Raw genomic sequence first — 25534 nt, 5'->3', positions numbered from 1 at the left:
TCACAAATTATTCCAAGAATCCCTGGTACATATGTACGCAAAAATAAAAGCGGAACGGATGCTTTACATTAAACTAAATTAGAAGATACTACGCACGGAAAAATACATCCACCTTCGAGACGCGATCATAAATGACGGAAACATTGACGACATTGGAGCAATGGTTATCTTACACTCATCATACACAGGAAGTCCGAGGCATACGCACGAATACACTCAAGATGCCACGATCTACATAGTAAAATACGGACGACTCGTCGTGGCGAGAAAGCAAAGAACAACTAAGATACGGACAAGCTGCCACGCATCGACATGACATAATAGCCCGAGTTTTCCAACAAAAACAAATGAGATTTACTGAAGTCATCACAAAATACCACATCTTTCGAACCGAAAGATGCTGGAGGTACCCAAGCGAATGGCAAAACAGAGAACTACCTCACTCACACAATCTCATACAGCTACATGATAGAATTCATCCCATGGATATGGGCAAAGTCATCCAAACTCAATTTCCCAACCCTCAAGAAGATTCAGAACTGTACGACACAGTAGTGAAAAAGATGACTCACGGAACATGCCGGTCGTTGAATACAAATTCGCCATGTATGAGTGACGAAAAATGTACAAAATGATTCAAACCGATATATGGACGAACACAAATCGGAGTTGGTAGCTATTCTAAATATGGTACCTCACAGTGAAAATACGAATACCAGGCAGCGACGAACCGAAAGTAGACAATGGATTGTACAATGTAACACACTACTTTCCAAAATGTTCCAAGAACACATAAACGTAGAATCTACAATTTAGCGAAATCCATAAAATATATCTGTAAGTATGTGAACAAAGGCAGTTACACGGCAGTATTTCAAATAGCCAAAGACAGCGAACAACAAAACAGAAACGACGAGATCATTATGTACCAAATGGGAAGGTGCATCAACAGTAACGAAGTAGCATGGCGGATTTTCGGTTTTCCTATACGTGAACGCGAACCAACTGTGCAACATCTAGAAGTACATTTGGAGAATGGACAGGGAGTTTATTTCACAAAAGACACCGCCAGAAAAAGTGCAAGCGAACCACCTTAGAACCACCAGCTTTTCACCAACTGTGAAACGGATGTTGTTGTTGTTGTGGTCTTCAGTCCTGAGATTGGTTTGATGCAGCTCTCCATGCTAATCTATCCTGTGCAAGCTCCTTCATCTCCCAGTATCTACTGCAACCTACATCCTTCTGAATCTGCTTAGTGTATTCATCTCTTGGTCTCCCTCTACGATTTTTACCCTCCACACTGCCCTCCAATGCTAAATTTGTGATCCCTTGATGCCTCAGGACATGTCCTAAAAACCGGTCCCTTCTTCTTGTCAAGTTCTGCCACAAACTCCTCTTCTCCCCTATTCTATTCAATACCTCCTCATTAGTGTTGAGTGGTACTTAGGTAAATAAATTAGTGAAATCAAAGTGAACTAGAAATTAGAATATAAATGGAAAACTTGGTTTAGTTTAGAGAGTTACATACTGGCATTCAGCGAGCAGAACAGAAGAGACAATGACCGTGAAGTCAGCAAGTTCCACATAAGCGGGCGCTGTCGATTCAGCCGTCAGGGCATCGCCCAACCGGCTCACGTGTTTCTTAGTTGTCGCATGTGAGCAAAGGCCCTCGCCTACATTCCAAGAGCCAATGACCGACGTTAAGAAGATTCTTCGAGAAGCTTTTCAACGTGACGGAAGAGGCAATGACTGGCTCACGTGTTTCTCAGTCGTCACATGCGATCAGAGGCCCCCGCCTACATTCCAAGAGCCAATGACTGAGGTCAAGAAGATTCTTCGAGAAGCTTTTCAACGTGACAGAAGAGGCAATAGCCGTGAAGTCGTTCACCTCCAGTGAACTGAAGTGAATAAATACGCGAGACGCGGTGGGCCCGACAGATGAAGACGGGGACGAAGACGAAGATGGAGACAGGGACGGAGATGAAGATGAGAGATGAAGGAAGAAAAGAAGAGTAGCAGTAGTTTTCAGTCAGTTTCGGTGCTGAAGACCGTCATGCAAGAAGAGACTGCATCATGCACAGACGCACCAAGTCCGCCGCTGTAATGGAATAACAAGCAGCAGCCGCGGCGCCAGAAGACAGAAGATAAAAGGTATTTGAAGTCTGATTTTTACGTACCTGGGTGACTCGTGAGGACGGGAAGGAGACGGCCTCACCTCAGCAGTCACCTGTGAGCTGGGATGAAGACCTGACAGCCGAAGACTGGCAAGCGGGAGTCCGTGGTTCGAGTTCGGGACACTGGCCTTGCACCGCCGCACCGCTCCGCTGGTCGACGCACAACACACGCGGCCGCTTAGAGAAGAGAAACACTGGGACGCCACATCCAAGGTATCATCATCCGATGCACGACTTCGCTCGCAATAGTTAAACGGGCCACCTCGCGCTGCGCGTCTCCGGTCAGCTGGGCGAGACGGCGACACGAGATACACACCGCTACGCGTAATCAGACGCCGCCGCCGCCGCTGCCGCCGCCGCCGCCGCCGCTGCCGCAGCAGGAGACTTCACCAACGACACAGCTGCCGCTCTCCGAACCAGAACATCCCATAAGATACAGTTGTATAAATCTTCAATAAAAGTTATCTTATGTAAAAATGATGTTTCATTCGACCTCATACCCGAGCCAAAGAAGAACCCACCCTGCTACATGTTATTAAGAGAGAAAGGTTAATTTATTTAATATTTTCACCCTAACAGAATGCTTTAGAATGCTCATCCTGACAATTGACAGCATCCAAAGAGAAAACACAGTTACATTGAGTGACAGAAGTGTCACATTTAGTAACATGATTGTTACATTTGATGTCAGAAGCCGTTTTAGTTGTTACATTTGGTGTCAGAGAAAAAACCCTTGGCTCAATATGAGGTGTGAATGACAGTCACTAAAGGTCCACAGTTAGTAGTTTTTGATGTGTGAAGGGATAGAGGTTTGCATAGCAGTCGTAATATTTTCTTTATTTAGAAGTGTATTTTCTCTCATGATTTTAAGAGTTTGTCGGAAATATTTAAACATCTTTTAAATTCAGTATAGGAAGATTGTGTAACTAACAGTTTGTAAAATGATGACACGATATCGTACAAAGTCAGAGTCAGCACCACAAGCGGTTTCTACTGATGAAGCTATTCAGAGCTTAGTTAATCAAATAGCACAGCTTAAAAACGATAACAATGCATTATTTAAATAGTTGAGTGAGGTTAGGCAAACCAGTTCAATCCCTCCCACCCTAGATTCCTCAGCAGCAGCCTTGGTAACTCCTTTTTCAGGTAAACCTGGCGAGGACATAACAGCCTTTTTTGATGATTTAGTAGCAGCTACAAAGTTAGGATCATGGTCAGATGAACAGCTCTTACAAATGACAAAGTTAAGATTGACAGGAGAGGCTAAAGCACACGTCTTTATATCATGAAGAATTACGGAATGCTCCAACATTTGAGGAATTGAAGAAAGGATTGCTTAAACGTTTTCAAAAACAGAACAGCTGTAGATTTTATAGGGAAAAATTAAACACTATCACTCAGAGGCAAAACGAGTCGTTAGAAAGCTTTGTAGATAGGATTAGAAAAGTTAATATTAACACCTATCAGTTGACAACTAGTGATGAAGCAAATAAAGTTATTTTACAAGAGGCAGAAGATAGAGCTCTGGATACATTTTTACGTGGGTTACCTCCTGAAACGTCCCATCGTGTCAGGGCAGAGTTTCCTAAAAATTTAGCAGAAGCTGTATCTGTGGCGACAGCTTTTGAAGAAATTGACATTGCCACCAGATACAAGGAGAAGCGAAATATATTTTCAACAGGAGTACGATGTTTTAGGTGCGATCGACACGGACATATAGCAAAAAACTGCAGACAACCTCAATGCACTAATTGTCAAAGAATAGGTCACACATTCAAGGAATGCAGGTCTAAGAAAGTTTTTGGAAATAGAAATCAGTTAAACTCAAACGGGAATATCGTAGCCGCCGCCAGGCGTTCCCAATAAAGGCGGAATGCTGGTTATCTGCTACCATACAGGATAAAGAGGCAAGGATACTGGTGGATACAGGCGCAAACGTATCAATAGTAAGTAATGAATGTATTGGAGAAAAGAAATATGACCCTCCAAGGTATAGATTGAATGGAGTAGGAGGAGGTACAGTTAAGTCATTAGGATGTCCATCATTGATTTTCTATATTCACGGTGTACAATTTCAAGAAGATGTAGAAGTGGTAACAAAGGTAACTGACGGGTACGCCGCGATCCTAGGGTTGGATTTCCTGAATAAACATCACGCTAAAATCGACCTCAGACAGCAAACTGTAGAACTTAGCGGAATAGTGTTTCAGCTGCAAAGGGCCCTCTGCCGCAAGATTTCCCTAACCGGAAGGCGAAATCAACTATACTGCGTGCAACGTCCTTGAAGGTTGATTCGCGGGATCAGATACCATCTGGCTCAGGAAAACTTCTCCGGATGACCGTTGACCACGAAGTACCTACAGATACAGTGTGTCTAATAGAGCCTTTAGAGGAAAATGAGGAATTAGATGTATCACATTGTTTTGTACGTAGGAGTGTTGTACGGGTTCAAGAGTTGAGGGAGAAAGAAAAGTACCGGTGCATATTGACAATTTCGGAGTGGAGGACAAAGAATTGCATAAGGGAATATTAGTAGCTACAGTCAGTACTTTTGAAGAAGAAGATTTCATTTGGTCAGATATTAATGATGGTCAGAAACCAGACGCCTATAAAACCGCATTGCGCCAGAAGGTTGAGCATTTGAAAGGAAAGGATAGAGACACGATAGAAGCAGTTTTAGTTGAGTTCCAAGATTTATTTAATGCAGAAGGTCCATTGCCAGCAACAGACATCACACAGCATAGGATCCCAAAAGGAAATAAAACCCCAGTTTATAGGAAGCCTTATAGAGTTGCGCATCACTTACAGCCAGTACTGGATGAGTTTATAGAACAGCATCTAAAAGATGGAATTATAGAATATTCTGATTCGCCTTATAATTCAAATATCGTAATTATTCCAAAGAAGTCTCCCAACGGTACGAAACGATATAGATTTTGTTGTGACTACAGACACCTTAACAAACAAACTATCTCAGATGTTTATCCTCTTCCAAACATTACAGATATCATTGACAGTTTGGGTAACAGTAAACACTTTTCAACAATCGATTTACGTACCGGATATCATCAATTGGAAGTTGCACCTGAAGATAGGCCTAAAACAGCATTTTCTACCCCTGGAGGCCACTGGCAATTTAAAAGAATGTCTTTCGGTTTGAAAAATGCACCAGCAACTTTTCAAAGACTACTCGATGGAGTATTGCGAGGACTCAAAACTCAACAATGTTGTGTATATCTAGACGATATTATTGTATTCTCCAGAGACGTTAATGAACATGCTGTGCGTCTGCGTAATGTTTTTCAGAGACTTAGAAAAGCTAAATTAACATTAAATATGGAAAAATGTACTTTTGCATTGACAGAGGTTACATACCTAGGGCATGTCATTAGTGAAAAAGGAATTAAAACAGATCCTCGATTAATTTCGGCAGTTAAGGGCTTCCCAACACCACAACGCGTTAAGGAAGTACAAAGTTTCATTGGTCTCGCATCGTATTACCGAAAATATGTTTAAAATTTTGCTGAAATTGCCCGACCCTTAACCCAATTATTGAAAAAGGGTGCAAAATTTCATTGGTCTGAAGATTGTGAATCTGCATTTCAAACCCTTAAAGATAAGTTAACGCACAGTCCTGTATTAGCCTACCCAGATTATAACAAAGAATTTATTTTATCCTGTGACGCAAGTGGTCATTCAGTAGGAGTTGTTTTGAGTCAGAATATTAATGGCGCGGAACACCCCATAGCCTATGCTTCGAGACAACTAACAACGGCAGAAAGAAATTATTCCACAACGGAGAAAGAATTGTTAAGTGTTATTTATGGTATCAAATACTTTAAATGCTACTTGTATGGTAGGAAATTCAAGGTTATTACAGACCACGCAGCTTTAAAATGGTTGCTTGGATTAAAGGATCCATCTAGTCGTCTTACCCGTTGGGCCCTATGTCTTTCCGAAATGGATTTCGAAGTTATCCATAAACCAGGCAAAAAACACACTAATGCAGATTGTCTAAGTCGCAGAACAGCACTTTTGGAAGCAACAGGCCGAGATGCTGAGGACTGGAGAAAGGCACAAGATGAGGATACAGAATCAAAAAATACGCATCTCAAAAACAATTTTGCTTTGAAGATGGTGTATTATGCCGTAAAACAAAACTTGGACCGCGAATTGTTGTTCCCCAACACCTTAGACGAGAAATAATGGCAGAGGCCCACGATCATATCCTTGCAGGACACGGTGGACAGCAGACAACCGATAGACGAGTAGCAGAGCGATTTTGGTGGCAAACCAGAAAGCAGGATGTTGCGCAGTACGTTCGTAATTGCATTGCGTGCGCACAACGAGCTGAACTTTAACGTTCAAAAATACCCTTACAGAGGCTCCCCGAGGCTTCATGTCCGTTTCAAATCTGTGGACTGGATCCCTAAGGGCCATTTCATAAAACACCTGCTGGTAATAAGTATGTTCTTACAATTATCGATCACTTTTCACGCTATCTAGCTATGGTGAGTCGCCCAGATCAGCAAGCAAATACAGTTGCCCAAGCTTTAGTTAACAACTGGATACTTAAATTTGGCGTACCTGAAGCTATTATCACAGATCAGGGATCTAATTTTATGCCTGAATTAATGAAACAGCTATGCCACTTATTAAAAATACGCAAATTACGCACAACTCCATTACACCCTCAGTGCAACGGGCGCACAGAAAGAGTTCATCGGACAATTGGCAAGATGCTTAGTTATTATATTAACGAACAACATTCTAATTGGGATACGTATTTACCAATAATCGTGTCGGTATACAACGCCAAAACGCATGAAGCAACTGGCATGTCGCCTTATGAAGTGGTCTATGGGAAAAAAATGCCGTCCCCTTTTGATGTAATCAGGCAGAAAAACGGAAAAGTCGGAGAAACAGTAAGAGATTTTAGTCGAATGATGAAGGATGTATGGAAAAAGGTTCAAAAATCTAATACAAAGGCTTTGGAACGACAGGAAAGATTAGGTAATACCCAAGCTAAATATACAAATTACAAAATCGGTCAGTGGGTTATGCTTTCAACTCCTTATATAGCGAAAGGAAAAACGAAGAAATTTGTAACAAACTACAGAGGTCCTTATCAAATTATTGAGATCACGTCACCAGTTAACGTTAAATTGCAACTGCCCACCCGAACTACCATTGTCCATGCAAGTCGTTTAAAACCTTTTAAGGGCGCTCCAGATGTAATTCCTTCAACAATAGTATCTGCTTTTCCGAAGGGTGGAGGAAGTTCCCGAAGAGGAAGAAGAGTGGCCACGCCGGCACAACATACAGACTTGGCACCATACAATCTTCGATCAAGGGTGTGAATGTCCTAGTTGAATCTTACTAGACTGTGGATAATATAAAAATGTGAATAATTAATACATGATAATGGTCTTGAACGTAGAAACATGTAGATCTTGTAGTTAACAATGTATTCCCTCTTTTCTTTGTTTTTGTTTTTACTAGGTTGCTAGGTTCATAACCATGTTGTTTGCTTTTTCAGAAAACGCCATGCAAGCATTTCCTACACAAAACCTATCCTACCTCAATGACTCCCTTAACAGTTCCCTTCTGAAGTCATAAACTCACAGCAAGGCAAAATTGATGCCAACGTTATGATGCAACATGTCTTAAAATTAAAAGGTGAACGCAAAACTAAAATTATAATGCTAGGAACGGGTATATCTGGAACCTTTGTGTTGGTGTTTCTGCTTTGTAGTTTCCTTTTATTTAAGACGAAAAAATAATCCAAATAATAATATACCACTTCATCAAATCCCTGTTAACTGGATACCACACTCTTAACTGGTGTACTTCAGTAGTTACTTTTGAGCATTAGTGTATTAATTTTGTTTATTGTACTTCATTCTTTATTAAACAGTCTCTTGTTAAAATAAACAATACTGTAGAATAGATATTCTTGCATTAGTATAGGGTAGATTAAACAGCTGTTGCTCTGAAATTTTCTAAGTGCAAAATCTATTTTTTGTTTATTCATTGTCATCAAGATTTGTTACACTTATTACAACCATTTACGTAAGAACTATGTGATTCATGACCGTACAGTGCTTTTGTAAAGTGATAAAGTATTTTCCACATACTTAATGTGAAGCGTGTGTAATCTTCTAGGTCGAGACTTTTCAGTGCTTGTGCTTTTTCCGTGTGAAGAGTGGAGGAATGTTGAGTGGTAAATTCGAGAGCGAATTTCTCTGAAGGGTGGAGGAATGTTGAGTGGTACTTAGGTAAATAAATTAGTGAAATCAAAGTGAACTAGAAATTAGAATATAAATGGAAAACTTGGTTTAGTTTAGAGAGTTACATACTGGCATTCAGCGAGCAGAACAGAAGAGACAATGACCGTGAAGTCAGCAAGTTCCACATAAGCGGGCGCTGTCGATTCAGCCGTCAGGGCATTGCCCGACCGGCTCACGTGTTTCTCAGTTGTCGCATGTGAGCAAAGGCCCTCGCCTACATTCCAAGAGCCAATGACCGACGTTAAGAAGATTCTTCGAGAAGCTTTTCAATGTGACGGAAGAGGCAATGACCGTGAAGTCGTTCACCTCCAGTGAACTGAAGTGAATAAATACGCGAGACGCGGTGGGCACGACAGATGAAGACAGATGAAGACGGGGACGAACACGCAGACAGAGACGGGGACGGAGACAAAGACGACAGACGAAGGAAGAAAAGAAGAGTACCAGTAGTTTTCAGTCAGTTTCGGTGCTGAAGACCGTCATGCAAGAAGAGACTGCATCATGCACAGACGCACCAAGTCCGCCGCTGTAATGGAATAACAAGTAGCAGCCGCGGCGCCAGAAGACAGAAGATAAAAGGTATTTGAAGTCTGATTATTACGTACCCGGGTGACTCGTGAGGACGGGAAGGAGACGGCCTCACCTCAGCAGTCACCTGTGAGCTGGGATGAAGACCTGACAGCCGAAGACTGGCAAGCGGGAGTCCGTGGTTCGAGTTCGGGACACTGGCCTTGCCCAGCCGCACCGCTCCGCTGGTCGACGCACAACACACGCGGCCACTTAGAGAAGAGAAACACTGGGACGCCACATCCAAGGTATCATCATCCGATGCACGACTTCGCTCGCAATAGTTAAACCGGCCACCTCGCGCTGCGCGTCTCCGGTCAACTGGGCGAGACGGCGACACGAGATACACACCGCTACGCGTAATCAGACGCCGCCGCCGCCGCCGCTGCCGCAGCAGGAGACTTCACCAACGACACAGCTGCCGCTCTCCGAACCAGAACATCCCGTAAGATACAGTTGTACAAATCTTCAATAAAAGTTATCTTATGTAAAAATGATGTTTCATTCGACCTCATACCCGAGCCAAGGAAGAACCCACCCTGCCCACATGTTATTAACAGAGAAAAGTTAATTTATTTAATATTTTCACCCTAACAGAATGCTTTAGAATGCTCATCCTGACAATTGACAGCATCCAAAGAGAAAACACAGTTACATTGAGTGACAGAAGTGTCACATTTAGTAACACGATGTGATCTACCCATCTAATCTTCAACATTCTTCTGTAGCACCACATTTCGAAAGCTTCTATTCTCTTCTTGTCCAAACTACACTCCTGGAAATGGAAAAAAGAACACATTGACACCGGTGTGTCAGACCCACCATACTTGCTCCGGACACTGCGAGAGGGCTGTACAAGCAATGATCACACGCACGGCACAGCGGACACACCAGGAACCGCGGTGTTGGCCGTCGAATGGCGCTAGCTGCGCAGCATTTGTGACCGCCGCCGTCAGTGTCAGCCAGTTTGCTGTGGCATACGGAGCTCCATCACAGTCTTTAACACTGGTAGCATGCCGCGACAGCGTGGACATGAGCCGTATGTGCAGTTGACGGACTTTGAGCGAGGGTGTATAGTGGGCATGCGGGAGGCCGGGTGGACGTACCGCCGAATTGCTCAACACGTGGGGCGTGAGGTCTCCACAGTACATCGATGTTGTCGCCAGTGGTCGGCGGAAGGTGCACGTGCCCGTCGACCTGGGACCGGACCGCAGCGACGCACAGATGCACGCCAAGACCGTAGGATCCTACGCAGTGCCGTAGGGGACTGCACCGCCACTTCCCAGCAAATTAGGGACACTGTTGCTCCTGGGGTATCGGCGAGGACCATTCGCAACCGTCTCCATGAAGCTGGGCTACGGTCCTGCACACCGTTAGGCCGTCTTCCGCTCACACCCCAACATCGTGCAGCCCGCCTCCAGTGGTGTCGCGACAGGCGTGAATGGAGGGACGAATGGAGACGTGTCGTCTTCAGCGATGAGAGTCGCTTCTGCCTTGGTGCCAATGATGGTCGTATGCGTGTTTGGCGCCGTGCAGGTGAGCGCCACAATCAGGACTGCATACGACCGAGGCACACAGGGCCAACACCCGGCATCATGGTGTGGGGAGCGATCTCCTACACTGGCCGTACACCACTGGTGATTGTCGAGGGGACACTGAATAGAGCACGGTACATCCAAACCGTCATCGAACCCATCGTTCTACCATTCCTAGACCGGCAAGGGAACTTGCTGTTCCAACAGGACAATGCACGTCCGCATGTATCCCGTGCCACCCAACGTGCTCTAGAAGGTGTAAGTCAACTACCCTGGCCAGCAAGATCTCCGGATCTGACCCCCATTGAGCATGTTTGGGACTGGATGAAGCGTCGTCTCACGCGGTCTGCACGTCCAGCACGAACGCTGGTCCAACTGAGGCGCCAGGTGGAAATGGCATGGCAAGCCGTTCCACAGGACTACATCCAGTATCTCTACGATCGTCTCCATGGGAGAATAGCAGCCTGCATTGCTGCGAAAGGTGGATATACACTGTACTAGTGCCGACATTGTGCATGCTCTGTTGCCTGTGTCTATGTGCCTGTGGTTCTGTCAGTGTGATCATGTGATGTATCTGACCCCAGGAATGTGTCAATAAAGTTTCCCCTTCCTGGGACAATGAATTCACGGTGTTCTTATTTCAATTTCCAGGAGTGTATTTATTGTCCATGTTTCACTTCCATACATGGCTACACTCCATACAAATACTTTCAGAAACGACTTCCTGACACTTAAATCTATACTCGATGTTAACAAATTTCTCTTCTTCAGAAACGCTTTCCTTGCCATTCCCAGTCTACATTTTATATCCTCTCTACTTCGTCCATCATCAGTTATTTTGCTCCCCAAATAGCAAAACTCCTTTACTACTTTAAGTGTCTCATTTCCTAACCTAATTCCCTCAGCATCACCCGACTTAATTCGACTACATTCCATTATCTTTGTTTTGCTTTTGTTGATGTTCATCTTATATCCTCCTTTCAAAACACTGTCCATTCCATTCAACTGCTCTTCCAAGTCCTTTGCTGTCTCTGACAGAATTACAATGTCATCGGCGAACCTCAAAGTTTTTATTTCTTCTCCCTGGATTTTAATACCTACTCCAAATTTTTCTTTTGTTTCCTTTACTACTTGCTCAATATACAGATTGAATAACATCGGGGAGAGGTTACAAACCTGTCTCACTCCCTTCCCAACCACTGCTTCCCTTTCATGCCCCTCGACTCTTATAATTGCCATCTGGTTTCTGTACAAATTGTAAATAGCCTTTCGCTCCCTGTATTTTACCCCTGCCACCTTTAGAATTTGAAAGAGAGTATTCCAGTCAACATTGTCCAAAGCTTTCTCTAAGTCTACAAATGCTAGAAACGTAGATTTGCCTTTCCTTAATCTTTCTTCTAAGATAATTCGTAAGGCCAGTACTGCCTCCCATGTTCCAACATTTCTACGGAATCCAAACTGATATTCCCCGAGGTCGGCTCCTACTGGTTTTTCCATTCCGCTGTAATTAATTCGTGTTAGTATTTTGCAGCTGTGACTTATTAAACTGATTGTTCGGTAATTTTCACATCTGTCAATACCTGCTTTCTTTGGGGTTGGAATTATTATATTCTTCTTGAAGTCTGAGGGTATTTCGCCTGTCTCGTACATCTTGCTCACCAGATGGTAGAGTTTTGTCAGGACTGGCTCTCCCAAGGCCGTCAGTAGTTCTAATGGAATGTTGTCTACTCCCGGGGCCTTGTTTCGACTCAGGTCTTTCAGTGCTCTGTCAAACTCTTCACTCAATATCGTGCCTCCCATTTCATCTTCATCTACATCCTCTTCCATTTCCATAATATTGTCCTTAAGTACATCGCCCTTGTATAGACCCTCTATATACTCCTTCCACCTTTCTGCTTTCCCCTCTTTGCTTAGAACTGGGTTTCCATCTGAGCTCTTGATATTCATGCAAGTGGCTCTCTTCTCTCCAAAGGTCTCTTTAATTTTCCTGTTCGATGTATCTATCTTACCCCTAGTGAGATAAGCCTCTACATCCTTACATTTGTCCTCTAGCCATGCCTGCTTAGCCATTTTGCACTTCCTGTCAATCTCATTTTTGAGACGTTTGTATTCCTTTTTGTCTGCTTCATTTACTGCAGTTTTATATTTTCTCCCTTCATCAACTAAATTCAATATTTCTTCTGTTACCCAAGGATTCCTAGTTGCCCTCGTCTTTTTACCTACTTGATCCTCTGCTGCCTTCACTACTTCATCCCTCAGAGCTACCCATTCTTCTTCTACTGTATTTCTTTCCCCCATTCCTGTCAATTGTTCCCTTATGCTCTCCCTGAAACTCTGTACAACCTCTGGTTCTTTCAGTTTATCCAAGTCTCATCTCCTTAAATTCCCACCTTTTTGCAATTTCTTCAGTTTTAATCTACAGTTCATAACCAATATATTGTGGTCAGAGTCCACATCTGCCCCTGGAAATGTCCTACAATTTAAAACCTGGTTCCTAAATCTTTGTCTTACCATTATATAATCTATCTGATACCTTTTAGTATCTCCAGGATTCTTCCATGTATACAACCTTCTTTTATGATTCTTGAACCAAGTGTTAGCTATGATTAAGTCGTGCTCTGTGCAAAATTCTAACAGACGGCTTCCTCTTTCATTTCTTAGCCCCAATCCACATTCACCTACTATGTTTCCTTCTCTCCCTTTTCCTACTGTCGAATTCTAGTCACCCATGACTATTAAATTTTCGTCTCCCTTCACTACCTGAATAATTTCTTTTATCTCATCATACATTTCTTCAATTTCTTCGTCATCTGCAGAGCTGGTTGGCATATAAACTTGTACTACTGTAGTAGGCATGGGCTTCGTGTCTATCTTGGCCACTATAATGCGTTCATTATGGTGTTTGTAGTAGCTTACCCGCACTCCTATTTATTTATGCATTATTAAACCTACTCCTGCATTACCCGTATTTGATTTTGTATTTATAACCCTGTATTCACCTGACCAGAAGCCTTGGTCCTCCTGCCACAGAACTTCACTAATTCCCACTATATCTAACTTTAACCTATCCATTTCTCTTTTTAAATTTCCTAACCTACCTGCCCGATTAAGGGATCTAACATTCCACGGTCCGATCCGTAGAATGCCAGTTTTCTTTCTCCTGATAACGACGTCCTCCTGAGTAGTCCCCGCCCGGAGATCCGAATGGGGGACTATTTTACCTCCGGAATATTTTACCCAAGAGCACGCCATCATCATTTAACCATACAGTAAAGCTGCGTTCCCTCGGGAAAAATTACGGCTGTAGTTTCCCCTTGCTTTCAGCCGTTCGCAGTACCACAACAGCAAGGCCGTTTTGGTAAGGGTTACAAGGCCAGATCAGTCAATAATCCAGACTGTTGCCCCTGCAACTACTGAAAAGGCTGCTGCCCCTCTTCAGGAACCACACGTTTGTCTGGCCTCTCAACAGATACCCCTCCGTAGTGGTTGCACCTACGGTACGGCTATCTGTATCGTTGAGGCACGCAAGGCTCCCCACCAACGGCATGATCGATGGATTAATGGGAGGGGGGGGGGGGGCAAACGGATATATTCGCGAAAACATTACCACATGTCGACGTCCACGTGGAGCACAACAAGAGAAACCTTTCAACGAAAAAAAAAAACAAAAACACAAGGAATTCTAGTAGGAGATCATCCAGGAATCATGAAAACTGGGCCGGCCACAGTGACCGAGTGGTTCTAGGAGCTACAGTTTGGAACCCCCCGACCGCTACGGTCGCAGGTTCGAATCCTGCCTCGAGCATGGCTGTGTGTGATGTCCTTAGGTTATTTAGTTTTAAGTAGTTCTAAGTTCTAGGGGACTTATGACCACAGCAGTTGAGTCCCATAGTGCTCAGAGCCATTTGAACCATTTGAACGAGGATGACCGTCAAACAGCTATCGAATAACATCATCGAAGCCGAACTTATGACCGGAAAGTACAAAGGACACACACTATTTATCCCCAGAATACCACTGATCTCTACTGAACTGCCATTATTATAATTTAAAAGACTGCAATTTTCAGTCAAATTAGCCTAACGTTTACAATTAACTAGGTGCAAAGACAAACTTTAAAATATTGCGGCATCAGCCTCAATGACTCTCTCTTCTCTCATAGTCAGCTACACGTAGTTTGCTATCGAGTAGGAAATTAGAAAAATTTGTTCATATATACCCTGGATAACAAAATGAAAATTGTTGTTTATAACCAAGTATTGTAAATAGTTGGAATATATTTTCAGTAAAAAAAATTTACCTCTTATATTTTAAGAAGTATTATAAATAGTCAGAAAATGTTTTGAATACAAATTTTATACCTCTTATTCATTAGAGTTAATCCTTTAACACACAATTTCATATCAACTCCATGGGAGAAGCCGGGTACCCCAGCAAGCATAGCGTTTAAAAATAGGGAGATGTTCTAAAACTGTCAACTAAAACATAAGTAAGACAAGAGGAAAATAGATTCACAGGAGTATGTGGCTAGCTGACCACTTACAAAAAAACACGATTGAGCCAGTCCCCCCCCCCCCCCCCCCCCCCCCCGAGAACACATTAAAATTGTCGCTCTTAAACATTAGGAAACAAATCTGACATTGCATAGAACTTAAATTGGCTTGCCACATTCGTGCCATTGTCATTTACAATAGAGGGCAAATCGGTTGACATCTGAGTTGTTGCTCCCTTGTCTGGCTACAAAATACAGTCTACCAAGGTGTGGTGTACCGCGATATGCACGCAACAAACGTTTATGAAAGGAGAATTTGTTAATATCGTGTTTCAATTTATGTGTTAAGAAGTCTTCTGAAGGTGTCTTTACGGAGTGCAGTCGTGTACAGAAGCGAGATGTGGACGAAAAACAGTTCAGATACGAAGAGAATAAAAGTTTCGGAAATGTGCTGTAACAGATTAATGGTGAAGATTAGATGGGTAGATTGAACGGCTAATGGGAGGTGTAACAGACAGCCAACAAGTTGCAATAGATGTTAGTTTTCAAGTAACCTTTGCCATGATTTCGACGGATTTAAACCCGTTTTCCTCAAAAGAACAAACTTTCTTGCAATTTGATAACATAACTTTCATCAAAATGCCATAGATCAATATTACGTGTCGAACAGAAGTTACTCTCTTCAGTAAGTGTAGGAATGTCACAAACATCGTGATGTATACCAACGTAGGACAAGAAGTACTTAAAAATCTCGCATTAGCACTCAGTCAGTTAAGCTATCTCCACATGACATGTGTCGGCGACGATCTGCATGTCCATATGTAAAAGTTAAGACCCCTAGAATCAAGGGCTTGTCACATCAGTAAGACCAGTCTCTTAAAATAACAGACCATGTTAACAGCCACATGCCGACTGAGACAGAGTGGAGAGCGTGGATGCCAGGAAAACAAATCCTGTGGCGCTTGCACCGATAAATGTGTGCGTCTGGAGGTCGAAACCGCCAATAAGCGTAAGCACATTGAAATTGCTAACAGAAATACACCATGCGAATCAACACGTATTTAACAGAATATTGAAAGAGGGTCTTAATTTATAATAATATATTTTATGTATTTGTTTTTTTTTTCAACATTTTATTTGAAAACCATCATTCATTCAACTGGTTTGCTTCTATTACACCTGCTACTCTGTAACCGTTGCTGTAGTGCAGCCATGTTCAAAATAATGAGGAGGTACTGATTCAAATTGACGAGAAACGGAATTTATGGTAGGACTTGACTAAAAGAGCTAATCAGTTGATAGGATACTTTCTGAATTGTTAATTTGCTAATGGAGGGAAGTGTGGGTTAGACTGAGCCTTGACTTCAGTAACAGGTTCAAATGGACATAGGTTCCAGTAGTTGCGCAGGATAAGCTAGCGTGGAAAGCTGCATTAAACCAGTCTTTGGACTGAAGAACACAACTAGAGAGTGTCTGATCTCGTAATATCGGGTGATCAAATAGTCAGTATAAATTTGAAAACTGAATAAATCACGGAATAATGTAGATAGAGAGGTACACATTGACACACATGCTTGGAATGACATGGGGTTTCATTACAACCAAAAAAAAAAATACAAAAGTTTAAAAAATGTCCGACAGATGGCGCTTCATCTGATCAGAATAGCAATAATTAGCCTAACAAAGTAAGACAAAGCAAAGATGATGTTCTTTACAGGAAATGCTCAATATGAGCCGGCCGAAGTGGCCGCGCGGTTCTGGCGCTGCAGTCTGGAACCGCGAGACCGCTACGGTCGCAGGTTCGAATCCTGCCTCGGGCATGGATGTGTGTGATGTCCTTAGGTTAGTTAGGTTTAACTAGTTCTAAGTTCTAGGGGACTAATGACCTCAGCAGTTGAGTCCCATAGTGCTCAGAGCCATTTGAACCATTTTGCTCAATATGTCCACCATCATTCCTCAACAATAGCTGTAGTCGAGGAATAATGTTGTGAACAGCACTGTAAAGCATGTCCGGAGTTATGGTGAGGCATTGGCATCGGATGTTGTCTTCCAGCATCCCTAGAGATGTCGGTCGATCACGATACACTTGCGACTTCACGTAACCCCAAAGCCAATAATCACATGGACTGAGGTCTGGGGACCTGGGAGGCCAATCACGACGAAAGTGGCGGCTGAGCACACGATCATCACCAAATGACGAGCGCAAGAGATCTTTCACTCGTCTAGCATTATGGGGTGGTTCTAATAAAACCCCATGTCATTCCAAGCATGTGTGTCAATTTTTACCTCTCTATCTACATTCTTCCGTGGTTTATTAAGTTTTCAAATTTATACTGACTTTTTGATCACCCGGTACTTTGCTTTTCATCATCTTCTAGTGTACATATTATGCTGCTAGCACCATACGGCTCACGCGGTACATCCTGTAATAAAAGCAAATTTACGTAAATACATACGAGCGCATAGCAACCGATAGCGTATCATAATAACACATCTTGCCGTGAATACAATTCTTTTAGAATATTGTGGAGAAAAAGTTAAAGAACATAACAAACACAATAATTTGTTCTGTAATGATACTGCGACATTCTATTCTGGTTAAATAATAGCTTCTGGCAAAGTGAAGACACAGTAATATGTAGATAAACTTTTAGGAAAGTTGGAAGTATCAGTCGTTACACTTGAAGATGATACCAGTGGTCGGCTCAGATCGATTCCGTTGTATCAAAGAAATCGATCTCGTCGTACCACAGATCTTAGAGTAGCATGCCCCGCGAGCTTTGTCTCTGACCACAGGAGGGCATTGCGGCCGAGTCAACGGGAGGAGTGTGTGTCCGCCAGGAGGAGTCTCTGACAGTCAATACGGCTAGACACAGCAACGCACGGGCAGCCAGTGACCATTCATAGTAACACTACATGGTTGTGCAGTCTTGAGAAGAAATTTTCTTTTCTGCTATACATGTCTCTGATCGTTTTGGAATTGATTCGTTGCTGGCATAATGATCATGTTAAACTTCAGGACTGCAACAGCATCAGAGTGGCTGCACGCCGGTCGTTTTTACTGGTGAGGATTGTTCATTTGAAAACATTGAACACTGTGCCCCCTGATATCTAGTTGGCTCCTGGTCGTGCTCCGATTATAGCCACATGCCAGTTGCACTTACAGTTAAGTAATCTGTGCCTTCTCTGTGAGCTTGTTGGTACTATTGTTTAATCTGAAACAAACTCAAGCTCCGCTTGTGTACGCTTATTTATGTTTTCTGGTCATAATCTGTTGTAGGTAGAAGTGCATTTTTTTTTAATTTCACTCTAGACTGCACGTATAGTGCTAGTTGCAGTGATTCAGCTGAATTTATTAATTGTCTTCAACTGCTATGTCACGGAGAACTTGACTGCATATTTACTATCGTAATTGGAGTGTTCTGGCGTCAAGAACGGTTCTCACTGTTGTTTTCGTAGGTTCGTGGGATGGCGGAAGAATTTATTTATTTCCGTTCTGTTGAGGATAATTTACCTACAATTATTTTTAGTTGAAAATATATATCAGTCAGAAATTTCATGTTGTAAAATATATATCTTATATTTGTCAAACATTAGTTTATTAGTCACATGTTAGTTTATTCGCTGTAATACTTGTCAAAAAAAGGAAGGAAACTATTTTTTTTCTTCACGTTATGTGACTCTTTCAATCCACTAAAATTATTTTTTGCATTGTAATTCAGTCAGTATAAATTTTGATTCAATTAAGATTGAAGTTAAATTACAATAAGTTGAGGCATTTTTCCTTTAAGTGTTATTGTGCTATCAGATTAGATTTGAAGTAAATAAAAGTAAACTTATTATCAGCGTTCGCTAACTTTTGCAAAAGGAATATAGTTTTTCCTCATGCATTATTTCATCTATTACGCATCATTTTATCTATTATGACTCTTAGACTCTTTGCTCAAGGAGAGAAATTGGCATTTGCCCCATTTGGGGCTAAAGACGTTAGGGATTTCCGATAACTCGGACTAATGACCCTAGAATAAACAACCAGTCTTTGGATTTTGGACTGGTTGAGCTTTAACCTTATATCTCATGCCCATTTTGTTAGAGCGCACGGGTCGGTATTGAGATTCTCGATAACTGTCTTCAGCTTCATTGACTTTGTACTTATGATTTACCTGAAGTATCCTTGTCTTTCCTGGTCTCTTTCACGTATACAACCTTATTTCATGATTCTTGAAGTTTGTGTTGGCATAAGCTAGCGAGGCCTTGCTAGTTATTGTTACAATGTCATATAAATCATCCAGACTGCAGTTACCAATAAGGCTGCTGAACTTCTTCAGGAACCGTATAATGATGACCTCCCCACAGATACCCCTCCAATGTGGCTGCACCTTTGGTATGGCTGTCTGTATCGCTGAGGCACGCAAGCCAACCCACCATGCAAAGCTCCATGGTTCGTGAGAGCTACGGATAACCTACATACGTACAATGTACTTACGTAATATTCGAGATGTCTGCCAGTACTTTCCAGAAGTCGTACCCTGGCGGGTGTTCAATGATATATTCCTTAGTATTCGCAGGAATCTGCAACATAGTTTTAAATTCTGCTTCAGTATATATCTTCCTGGTGAACGAAATGTACAGGTGACACATAATACGGTAATGCACCGTCTATTCACTGTTTGAAATCGCTCCCTTAAGCGCACCACTCGAAAAGTGTCTGAACTTGACTTAAGCAGTGTTCCGCCACTTTCTGACTCTCATTGTCTGATGGCTACACCCGAAAAATGTACAACGTGTTTACGTTCTACAGGCATGGTTTTGACTCAACTTGACCACTTTCTGAGCTAAACTAATATATTACAACCACATTTAAAGCAGAAGTGTTATAAACATTTGGCCACACTCAGACGATTCACAATAAATACAAATAAAGGTTTGTTCATAAATAAATATTCCAGTATTCTTGTGCCAGTGCGCTCTCACTAAATCACAACAAAATGTTGTTAAAAGTTGTTTAAACAGTACTTCATGCCAGCTTGGTAGCAGCGTTTTTTGGCACTCTTTTCAATAGTGGTCTGACCTAACACATTTGATTTACCACTCCTTAAATTAACATGTTTTGTATTAGCATCTGTAATTATATTTAAATAAAGTCATTGGCAAAATAGTAACATATTCCCTAAATAACTACAAAAGTATGACAAGGTAAGAGGTATGCATGCTGTATTCAGTTGCTGTATTATCGTTAAGGATACGATTTTCTGACAAACATTTGCATAATGAAAAGGCTATGAAACGTAATAAATGAATAAATAAAATAGTTACAGACAGGTGGCTTTCAGGGATGATAGCTACAGTGCAATGTTATCATCTGAGGCATCATTAGTTAAAATAGTGTGGAGCATTTAAAAGTTGTTACTTCTAAGATTCATTCTGATAATATTTAGTCACTATAAATTATTAACATCTGTTACTATAGGTTATCCATCTTTAGCTCACTGCAGTCTAATTATGAAGAATTACATCAGACGCATTTCGCTTTATTTACAAAGCATCTTCCGCGGTTTCGTTTTTATTTACAAAGCATATTCCGCGGTTATTCTTTTACAGAGTAACCGCAGAAAATGCTTTCTAAATAAAAGCTAAACGCGTTTGGTGCAATTCTTTATAATTAGACTGCAGTCAGCTAAAGACAGATAACCTGTAGTAACAAGATCTTAACAGCTGCTGCGTAAGATGGCCAAGCAAACAAACATAAATTATTAACTTTTGTAGTTTTAAAGATATTGAAAATATTATTGCCTTACTGGATGTACCTCATTTTTCTGAGCTCACAAATGTATCCAGTTTTGCTTTATTATGAAACTGTAAATTACTGTTGAATTTATAAGAGCTGTAAGAACCCATATTTCAGATTGCCTTAAATTCTGCCATTTATGATGCATCTTTTGCACTCCATGTCCAGCCATACACTGACTGCCTCGGTGCCTAAACTCTCCTGGGGTGGTCGCGCATCCACTTTGCCCCCCTGACTCACACCCAGCCGATCAAACAAATTCTTAGGAAAGAAATTTCATGAAATCCTGGAAAAAATTCCAAATCATACAGGTTGGTTTTAGAAAATGATGGAGAATCTTTCTTGTCACATTGCACTAATTATTTATCACAGAACTATAACTTTTATATAATCAATGTGTTCAATTTGCTAACAAGTTTTTCGATTTAAGAAGAACATTTTCGTGTGCAACAGCAGTATGTTTTAAAGGTGCAAACAAATTTAATGTCAACATGGATGGCGATCAGCTGTCCAATGAACGCTGTGATTTCCTGAATGCATATGCTGGATTTGATAAAAGTAAAGCAGAAGATCACACCTGGGTAGATTTCATTAAACAGTAGACTACAATTGATATCTCTCGTTCCAACTTGCTTAGGCTTACATCATACATATATTCAGTTCCTACCAGTAACATATTTGCTTAAAGAATCTTCAAGGGGATGAAGAACCAGTGGTAAGCAGAAATAAATTGGATGTCCATGGCCATAGTGAAAAGAGTACTTCAAATAAAAGTAAAATTTTCTGAAAGTGGTGGTGAATTTTCTGAAAAAGAGGAGGGGGGGTGGATACTGCAGGACTACTGAAAGTAGCAAACAGTAACACAAAATATGCGTCAGAAATACAAAACAATGATCACGTTACTTTTGGACATTTTCTTCAAGATTTTTATCTCTCTTTTTTACCTCCATTTTGAATTGAACTTACAGTGCCTTTAAATGTTCATTTAAAAATTAATTTCATGTCTAAATAGCAAATGCATATGTTACAAATAAGAATGAAAAGGACAAAAATATCTTTATTTTTATGTTAAGACAGTATTAAAATAAAATTTTGATATGTTTAGAAATCACGGGTGCAACAAATTAGTTACATTACTTACAATATTTTTAGTATCTATCAGCATTTTCTTTAATTCGTGTGATTGAGAAATTGTCCAGACCAGGGTTTCTTGAAAGGTGGTACCGCTAAGCAGATGAACTTGAAATGGTACAGTACTGCCCGACATTGAAAATAGGTACAACATTCTTCCTTATTTTTGTCAGAACAACATATTTTTTGTAATAATAACTCAATTTCACTTAATACATCGAAGCCGGATACCAGTGTAGGAAAGAATGACAATTTATTTATTTAATTGATCACATGTGCACCCCCACAAAATAAATCCCTACGTCCAGTTTAGTGAGATCTGTGAAATGAATGAATGTATGGTCGTCTGCTAACCGCAGATAGTGAATGTGCAATATATGATCATCTTTGAGACGGTGCTTTGGTCACCTTTGGTCGAACCAAAGAGATGAAATTTACCTCAGCTCTGAGCGCTTGAAATGTGGCTGACCAATACGGTAGCAAGGTGCTCCTCCACCTCGGTGGAGGTGCGAGATGACCTGAAGAACGGCCATGTTTCAGCACTCTAGCGCTGGATCTAGTGTTGGTAAGACCTGTCTTAGGTGTGCTCCGTAAAGACAAAAGAGTGGAGAGATGGTATGAATGTGAAATACTTAAGAGTAGCTTGGAATATTAATTTCTCTATTTCAGGAACTTTTGGGGGGAGAATTAAATGACAGGCAGCTAATACACACCTGGAAATTGAAATAAGAACACCGTGAATTCATTGTTTCAGGATGGGGAAACTTTATTGACACATTCCTGGGGTCAGATACATCACATGATCACACTGACAGAACCACAGGCACATAGACACAGGCAACAGAGCATGCACAATGTCGGCACTAGTACAGTGTATATCCACCTTTCGCAGCAATGCAGGCTGCTATTCTGCCATGGAGACGATCGTAGAGATGCTGGATGTAGTCCTGTGGAACGGCTTGCCATGCCATTTCCACCTGGCGCCTCAGTTGGACCAGCGTTCGTGCTGGACGTGCAGACCGCGTGAGACGACGCTTCATCCAGTCCCAAACATGCTCAATGGGGGACAGATCCGGAGATCTTGCTGGCCAGGGTAGTTGACTTACACCTTCTAGAGCACGTTGGGTGGCACGGGATACATGCGGACGTGCATTGTCCTGTTGGAACAGCAAGTTCTCTTGCCGGTCTAGGAATGGTAGAACGATGGGTTCGATGACGGTTTGGATGTACCGTGCACTATTCAGTGTCCCCTCGACGATCACCAGTGGTGTACGGCCAGTGTAGGAGATCGCTCCCCACACCATGATGCCGGGTGTTGGCCCTGTGTGCCTCGGTCGTATGCAGACCTGATTGTGGCGCTCACCTGCACGGCGCCAAACACGCATACGACCATCATTGGCACCAAGGCAGAAGCGACTCTCATCGCTGAAGACGACACGTCTCCATTCGTCCCTCCATTCACGCCTGTCGCGACACCACTGGAGGCGGGCTGCAAGATGTTGGGGCGTGAGCGGAAGACGGCCTAAAGGTGTGCGGGACCGTAGCCCAGCTTCATGGAGACGGTTGCGAATGGTCCTCGCCGATACCCCAGGAGCAACAGTGTCCCTAATTTGCTGGGAAGTGGCGGTGCGGTCCCCTACGGCACTGTGTAGGATCCTACGGTCTTGGCGTGCATCCGTGCGTCGCTGCGGTCCGGTCCCAGGTCGGCGGGCACGTGCACCTTCCGCCGACCACTGGCGACAACATCGATGTACTGTGGAGACCTCACGCCCCACGTGTTGAGCAATTCGGCGGTACGTCCACCCGGCCTCCCGAATGCCCACTATACGCCCTCGCTCAAAGTCGGTCAACTGCACATACGGTTCACGTCCACGCTGTCGCGGCATGCTACCAGTGTTAAAGACTGCGATGGAGCTCCGTATGCCACGGCAAACTGGCTGACACTGACGGCGGCGGTGCACAAATGCTTCGTAGCTAGCGCCATTCGACGGCCAACACCGCGGTTCCTGGTGTGTCCGCTGTGCCGTGCGTGTGATCATTGCTTGTACAGCCCTCTCGCAGTGTCCGGAGCAAGTATGGTGGGTCTGACACACCGGTGTCAATGTGTTCTTTTTTCCATTTCCAGGTGTGTATTAAGGGGATCGTAGTAATCTTCGGAAGTCACCAACTGTCACAATAAAACCACGAGTAGCAATAAGTTGAAATACTGGCGAGTGCTAGTACTAAGTTGAAATACTTCCGAGTGCTAAAGCTGAGCTGAATTACTGGTGTGTGTACTGTAAGTTGGAAATGTTTAAGAAATGGCGTGTGCAGGACTTGAAATTAGAGACGAGTCTTCCACGTTGTGAGTACTGTGCGAGTCTCAATCTGTCTTTGAGTCAAAGGATAAAGAGAAGTACTCGTCCATGGTATCAGTTGAGGACTCGCGTGTGTGACGAATATGTCCTTAATATTACTTTGCGTGTTATAGTTCCGTGTGACGCTAGATTCAAACTCTAATACTCTGAGAGTGAAGCAAGGTGAGTCAGCCGTCTATCCAGCAACGCCAATTGGCTTGCATTGCACAGGAAGATGTGCATATATCCTCCAGAGTTCGTAGTAGGAAAGAAAAGTTACGAAGTGGGGCAGTGTCGTGTGAAACTGGGATGAATACTAATTGAAGTGGGAAAGCTAAAAGTGAAGTGATTCTAACGTTGTGACTATTCTTTGTGACGTATTCTATGTTGCCAGTATGATGTATTTCATGTAATTTAAATATATGTGGTTTGCATGGGAAAGTAGCAAGATAGGTTCAGAGGCAGTGGGTTATGCATGTTCCTTTTTGTACCTCTCGGTCTGGAGGAAATTTTCGTGATAATGGGTGTGAGAGTCGAAGTGTGAGATATAGCAAAAGATCCATCATCCTAGCGCACTGTAGCGTTAGATAATTACGAGACCATAAGATAGAGAATCACCAATGTAAAGCCATGCCCACTGGGAGGAGTTTCTCATGTGTAATTGTTGTATAAAATGTAATGTTGTGTTTAGGTTATCTGGCCGGCCGGAGTGGCCGAGCGGTTCTAGGCGCTACAGTCTGGAACCGCGCAAACGCCACGGTCGCAGGGTCGAATCCTGCCTCGGGCATGGATGTGTGTGATGTCCTTAGGTTAGTTAGGTTTACGTAGTTCTACGTTCTAGGGGACTGATGACCTCGGATGTTAAGTCCCATAGTGCTCAGATCCATTTGAACCATTTTTTTAGGTTATCTTTGAATCATGATAGAATTTATCGAAATAAAAAAGATAGTGAAAAGAAAAAGATTGGTGGCCTTGTTCTTCGAACAGTGTGTAGTCACGATAACCAGAATTTATAATGTGTGCGCCATTCATATTCAGTGCGGTGGCCAGGTGTTGATCAGACCCGTTGGGTAAGAAAGAAAATGTGGTATTGCCAGAGGGTAGTGAACAATCGGAGTTGTGTAAATTACTATTAGTCAGATGTGCGTTATCCGTTTCCGTTGCGTAATATTCAAACAGGAGAATAATTTGTAGTTTAATTGTGGGTACTAGAGCTCATAA

The 25534-nt window shown here is 42.4% G+C and overlaps 1 protein-coding gene across 1 annotated transcript in view; it reads right to left on the bottom strand.

The window, feature by feature from the left end:
- The window catches only part of LOC126474694 (glutamate receptor ionotropic, kainate glr-3-like), a 133918-nt gene that overhangs the window by 97310 nt on the left and 11074 nt on the right, over positions 1-25534 (bottom strand). The window contains exon 3 of the mRNA XM_050102172.1: positions 19545-19630. Within this exon, the coding sequence (XP_049958129.1) occupies positions 19545-19630 (86 nt within the window). The remainder of the gene's footprint in view (positions 1-19544; positions 19631-25534) is intronic.

This window comes from Schistocerca serialis, chromosome 4 (assembly GCF_023864345.2).
Source record: "Schistocerca serialis cubense isolate TAMUIC-IGC-003099 chromosome 4, iqSchSeri2.2, whole genome shotgun sequence".
Classification (NCBI taxonomy): domain Eukaryota; kingdom Metazoa; phylum Arthropoda; class Insecta; order Orthoptera; family Acrididae; genus Schistocerca; species Schistocerca serialis.
This window is presented reverse-complemented; position numbering and strand designations above follow the sequence as displayed.